The sequence below is a fragment of the Aplidium turbinatum genome, chromosome 6 (genome assembly GCF_918807975.1).
Source record: "Aplidium turbinatum chromosome 6, kaAplTurb1.1, whole genome shotgun sequence".
Taxonomy (NCBI): domain Eukaryota; kingdom Metazoa; phylum Chordata; class Ascidiacea; order Aplousobranchia; family Polyclinidae; genus Aplidium; species Aplidium turbinatum.
The window spans coordinates 23,384,965-23,391,280 of record NC_137477.1 but is presented as its reverse complement, the minus strand read 5'-3'; the positions used below and the strand labels follow the sequence as shown (position 1 = coordinate 23,391,280).

General features: G+C 37.2%; 1 protein-coding gene across 1 annotated transcript; it reads left to right on the top strand.

Moving 5' to 3' along the window:
- Window positions 1-805: 805 nt before the first annotated feature.
- LOC145771955 (uncharacterized) lies at window positions 806-6,315 on the top strand. The gene is made up of 6 exons (XM_082583729.1): window positions 806-1,354; window positions 2,553-2,843; window positions 3,201-3,346; window positions 3,764-3,935; window positions 4,401-4,503; window positions 5,516-6,315. Exons 1-6 carry the CDS (start codon window positions 829-831, stop codon window positions 5,670-5,672), a joined length of 1,395 nt encoding a protein of 464 aa, XP_082439855.1. The 5' UTR covers window positions 806-828; the 3' UTR covers window positions 5,673-6,315.
- Window position 6,316: the final 1 nt, after the last annotated feature.

Below are 6,316 nucleotides of genomic sequence, written 5' to 3'. Positions count from 1 at the left end.
CAATGCAGGATAAAGATAAACAAACAAACAAACAAACAAACAAACAAAGGATGATGCCTAGCTTTTATCACCGACGTTTCGTCAGTCAGCAGGACTGCCTTCATCAAAGGAGCTGAAACAGGTAGGCTTAACACAACCTGCTCAGTAACAAATGGCACAACACAAAAACATACTGACGAAGTAGCAAGAACCAGAGTTTAAAAAAAACGCAACAAGATTACCGCTCAGTTTAATTGATAACGCAGTTATGCCTAAAAACAGTAAGTTACTATCCGGCAGCGTAAATTTATCTATCTCTTTAATGTCAACGTCAAGAAACGTTGAAATAATATGAGACAAGACAGAAATGGAATTAGCAATTACAGCGATTGTGCAAAAACTCCGAGCAAAGGAAAAGGTGAACGCAAAGTCAAAGTTATTTTTTGTACGCAGAGGAAAAGCTCTGACCATCATTCTGGTTAAGAACACGTCGTGCCTTTTGATTTATGTGCCAACTTTCTGTAAGCAATCTTTTTTGTATAATCTTTTTCAGTTTTAAGAATAGTAATGTTGGTCCGAATAATTTTATAGTCTAAAGTTATAGAGTGTTTACAAACAACGAATTTCTCCGGACGTTGAAATTTAAAAGCTCTTTGGTGCTTATTGCTCAACCTAGTAGTCTATAGTCACCACAAGAACGCAAGTCGTTTTATTTATCAAATGCCTGGTGAACAGTTTCCCTCTGTTTTTAGCCTATTTACACTTAAGCTTATAGACAATTTTTACAGAAAACAAACAAACTGAAAACATTCCATCGCAAGAAAGCTATTAGAAAAAAAGTTGACAAAAATGCTTGTTGGATTACCATCGAAATCGCCAAGCTTTGTATCCGAAGGGTTCTCGAACAATGAAAGTACCACTCGAAGAAAAGGCTTGTTGCTGGGAAATTTCTATATCCCCAATAGACATAACATTTTTATGCCAGTCAGAATAGATCTGAAAAAAGGAGTTTCTAATCAGATCTCAGACGTCAATTCCAGTTCTAATCTAAATGTATCTAACACCAATCTCACAAAAAGTGCTTTCAACTCTACATCCGCCCCTTCCTTCAGTAAAGTTGATGAAGTTTGCGGAGTTCCGGGCATTTGTAAATCGTCGGCTTTCTTGTCTTGTTCCAACACTTCTTTGAGCTCGTGCGATGACTGCCCCAGTGCTGCATCTGGCATTTTCGCATTTCTTGTTATTTTATTTGCTTTGGCAATTTTTGTTGGAAACTTCCTTATCATTGTTGTTCAATATCAAAATTCTCGAAAAAACAAAGGCACAAAAAGAGACATCTTCAAAACTTCATTAGCTCTTGCTGATATTACGATTGGTAAGAAATATTTATTTAATAGCACTTGCTTGGTACACTTGTTAAAATTGTTGTAGTTTATGCTCTATTTGTAGACTAGATTAGGCCAGTGATATTCAACCGTTGTTCCGCAGAACACCAGTATAGGCCTACCACAGAAAACATTCAAGGATTTCACTCATGTGATGTGCAGTAGGCCTGCAATTGTTACAATTCTAAGCAGTGAGATTCTACCACTCAAAGTATGATTGCGCCATAATCGCAACAAAAAGTCTGCATGCTTGCTAGTGGAAGTGCAGATATTCTGTAAAAGCTAAACTCTTGTATGATTTACATCACTTCACGGCAACAGCGAAACAAGCACAGATGTCACACTAAACATAAATAAGCAAATAAATTGTGATTGAGTTTATTGTTTGCTTTTCTACAACAACGTTTGGATTTTTTTTGGTCTGGCATCTCAGAACCTTCTTTCTCTACAAAAGTGTTCTGTGCCACTGAAACGGTTGAAAAACGTTGCATCAAGTCTATGCTGTGAGGCCTATATTGTCAATTAGCTACAGTAGACTACAAATTGACATTTTTTCATTGCCCAAATGCTCTTGAACTAATTTTAATTGCTCTTCGTAAAACAGTAGAGCTTATCTTAAAACTGCTTGTGTTAATTTTTGCGTAGGAAATATGCATCGTGATAAATTAGGCGGATGTGATCGCTAATGCAGGGCTACAATTTTCAAGAGGCAACAAACTTTTTCTTTCAGTTAGTTAAAAATAAACCTTGGACAAATTTTTACATAATAATTGCGTTAAAAATATATTATTTTTAATTTCATCAAAACGTAGTATGCCTACTGTAAGTGTGGCCACTTCAACTACTTTTGACCCATCTGCCTCAGGCTTTTGGTTATGCACTGTGCTTGTAGGCCTAAATAGCAGACGATTTATTTTGAGCGTGCTTTGTAGGCTACTGTATATAGTAAAGTAAGCAGTTTAAAGATTAACTTCCCACATAGCCACGAAGGAAAACGATCTACTATTTCGAAAATCCTACAGAGATCATGATTAGCATAAATGTGCGAATATTTTGGACTTTTGGCTAGGTATAAACACCTGTTCTGTTAACTTTGTAAGCTTTCTACTACAAGATCACCTTATTACTTTTAGGTTTACACAGTAGACTACATAATGGCTTTTGTATTTTTATATCATATTTACGCAGGCTTGGAACTTTTGGTTATTGTATTGCCAAACTATGCTTGGACAATGAGAAGCACTGCAGAAGAAATTATAACGGAGCAAGACACTTATCAAGGATCTGCATCTGCAATTGCTGGAGGGATATTTTACTTACTTTGTTACACATCATCTCTTTATCATTTGGTTTTTCTCGGTGCCCAGCGCCTGTATGCTATTTTATGGCCTTTCCGATACAAATTGCAAACAACCAAGGCCATTTATCTGAGCCTCCTGCTGGTTTGGGCACTAGCTGCTGTGTCTGCTTCATCTCCAGGTAATTGTAGTTTTTTTTTAAAGTTTTTTAGATTTTAATCGACTATTGGTTGATTCAAATTCAGGCCCTTGGTAGCTTACGACAAAAAATCAAGAGCCTTTGCAAGTATGCGAAACTACCAGGAATAACCAATCAAGACTTTGTCAGTCAGAGGATAAAGATTCAAAACCAACCAAAACCAACCAGGCAACCAAGCGCATGTGACTCGGTGCAATGCACTAGCACGAAGGCAATAATCATAACGCAAAACTAACGTTACTGAACTGTATCAGAATCATGCAAAATAAAGACAGTAATTTATGCCAACTGACATCATTGTAAAATTCACTTTTTTTAATACCATCTCTATATATTTAGCATTTTTTCCGCAACATTTCGAGTTCAACTATGTCCACATCATATTCATCTATTTTCCTACTTTGGCTCCATATTCTGAAGACAATTCGTTCGCCCCAGCAATTGCCATGTTGTTTTTGCTCTTGCTCTTACCCTACCTGTTGATGGTAAGATTGAAGTTGTGTGAAGTTATACCAAGTTGCCACAACTCACAAGGTCTACATGATCAACACCTGCATTTCTGTTTTGTTATAATTTTTGGAACATAGCTTGAGCCTACTGATTACAGAGTTATAGCTTGCCTACAGCCGAGTAGGCTATGGGCTGATGTGTGCTCCGCAGCCTTGACAGGCGGGTTCAGAAAATACTTTTGAACCTAAGTCTGGAGTTATTTTAGGGGCTCAGAGCCTTTTCAAGGGCCCCAGGAAGTTGAAGAAATCATGATATTATTTTGCTGTAGTGTAGTAACATCAAATTCATTTGTGATGCTGCCATGGGAGCCCAAAAATCTTGTTGGTTGGTTAATAATGGCCTATAGTGTCCAACATATTCTCTCAACAATGCATGTTTGACTTCTGTTTCAGACACTTTTTTCGATTTTGACTGCAATACTTGGTCACCGAAAACTGAAGAGTTCCCGCATGCGTGTACTGGAAGTCGGTTCTTCTCGGGGTGATGAGGATAAATTTACCAACAAGCAATTTTCTCTATTCAAAACCGTTGCGTTGATGCAATTTGGATTCACTTTAACTTTACGTAAGTTATAAGCCTAACAATTTTACAGCAGGACGAGTAAAATAGTTTTAGTGATTTCAGATCAGCTTGGCTCCCAACATAACTTTTCGAATTGTTTCATCAAATGAAGCAGTAGCCTAAATCGTAGGCTACATTTTGTTGGGTTGCACGGCTGAGTGGTAGAAGTGTCTGGATGACCAATGTTTGAAAGGATGTAGATTGAACGACCACCGAAAGCAGGCAGCTGCATCTTGACAAAACACTTCGTGAGAAGTTTTGCAGTGGGTAGCTTAGTTGATTTCCTTTCCTGGTTGTCTACATCATGGGTATGGTCTGTTTTCAATTAACAGCAGGGGCTTAATAAATTGGGTGCAACAAAATTGCTTAGCATTCTGGATTTTTTGCAGAGTATGCTTTTGAAACAAATAGTTACCTATAGACTATCGTTGCTTGATTAGTTTTTATTGCTATATAATTTACTTGCAGTTCCCCTCGCAATTGCTGTTGGCCTTCTTTACAGCGGTTATCTTGACTGCTCAAGCGTGTCCACTGCCTATTTGATATGTTTTTACATAGGCACTACAAACAGGTGAATGAAGCTTATATAACCCTAAGTGCACGTTTTAATGTAAGTTAATCAATTATAAATGCTTGTTGGGCTGCTTCAATGCACAAGTGCTTCAATTAACAAATTGAAGCACTTGTGATAGAGAAAAAATAAATTTAACAAAACTTTTGAGTCTCACATGGCTCGATTTAATTACCGCTCAGCAAGGCACTTTTAACCTACGAGTAGGCAGGATTGTCGGTATTTTACCCAACCCAAAAAAACCCGGGTGGGTTTTTTTCAAAAACCACTTAAAAAAACTCAAAAAAAAACATAAAAAAATCAAAGCATCATATTTATCCAATTTTTGTAAAAAAATTGAAAAAATGAACCAAAGTACCATAAGGTACTTAAAATAAACTTCAAATTAGGACTTAAGGATGTGATTGTGAAGGAAATTTTCAAGGATAAATTGAAAACACAATGGATATTTCTGTACACAAAAATCAAGTAATGCCACTTTGTGCTACACTAAAACTCATTTATGCAAGAAGGCCTCATAGCTAAGCAGCCCTAGTGCATTATGTTATTGAGTTATGCTAGCATGTAGGCTACTGTGAGCGAGTGGCACTTCATTGGTAAAAAGTAGTATTGGAGGTGAAATAAGCATGAATCTACCTTTTTTGCATCGTTTTTAAATTGAACCCAATAAAACCCCAAAAAAACGTTTTTTTTTTTTAAAAAACCCATGCGGGTTGGGCTTTTTAAAAAAAAACAGGTTTTTCTTAACCCTGTGAGTAGGCCTACTTTTTTTTCGAGTTGTAGGCCTAATGTCTGCCTCCCAGCATTGGTACCGGTAATCAAAAGAATACAAGACCATAGGTTGACCGTCTCCATTGACCTAGCCTACTCTTTTTTTTTTTATCAACAGGAGGCTATGGGGCTTTGGCCAAATTTCTAGATATAGGTCTACAACTAGCCTGGATTGAAAGTTTAGTAAGCCTATAGGCTACCTTAAATATTGCATGTAGGCTAAACCTATTTTGTTTTTCAGCCTTGTTAACGTCTTGGTCTACAGCGTCAGGGATAAGTCGTTTCGGTCCTCAGTTTTCCAGCTTTTCAAACGTTGCAACTTCAAGACAAAGCAACACCCGCAAAGTCCGTTGTGGGCCAAGTTTACTGCCAGTTCTTTAGTTGGTAGAGATACATAACTGAAAAGCTATGTTTGTTGAATAAATTTAATTGCTACCTTTTCTTTTCAGTTTGTTGAAACCAATGTATTCGGCCCTGAAGCTGCCACAGTGGTGTAAGCTTAGTATAGTCTGAGTAGAGATAGGGGTCATTTTCACATTTTAGTGCAGGCCTACTTGAAAACATATCATACACTGTAGAAATCTTGATTTTCGTTTTATTCGTCACAGAAGCCTAAATGTTTTCAATAATATTGTTAGCGTAACTACCTCCTGCGTTTTTATTCTAATACCTCCAGCGTATCAGTTGCAGTCTTTACAAGTGGCATCAGTCTTTACAAGTGGCATCAGTCTTTACAAGTGGCATCAGTCTTTACAAGTGGCATTCTCTTTCGCTCTTGCATCAAAACATTCCAGTTTTATGAAGTTTTTGTACATGTTTGTGCAACGTGTTATTTTTTACTGTGTGTAAGTGTATTCTTGCTGGTTGAAACACAATGATTTGAACTGTCATTCTTACATGATGCCAACTGACTTGACGGTTTTGCTGTCTTCCTGTCAGAGACGCTAACATTGATATGTCAGCAGCCTACTGACTTGTTTAGCTGTTAATTCAAACTGAAATGTGTCACGCTATACGTTTCTCTGATGAATAAATGCATATG

Coding starts and splice junctions, on each gene's coding strand:
- LOC145771955 (XM_082583729.1), top strand. CDS start 829: ATGCTTGTTGGATTACCATCGAAATCGCCAAGCTTTGTATCCGAAGGG. Junction 2,844..3,200: donor TGTGTCTGCTTCATCTCCAG/GTAATTGTAGTT, acceptor CTATATATTTAG/CATTTTTTCCGCAACATTTC. Junction 3,936..4,400: donor TGGATTCACTTTAACTTTAC/GTAAGTTATAAG, acceptor ATTTACTTGCAG/TTCCCCTCGCAATTGCTGTT.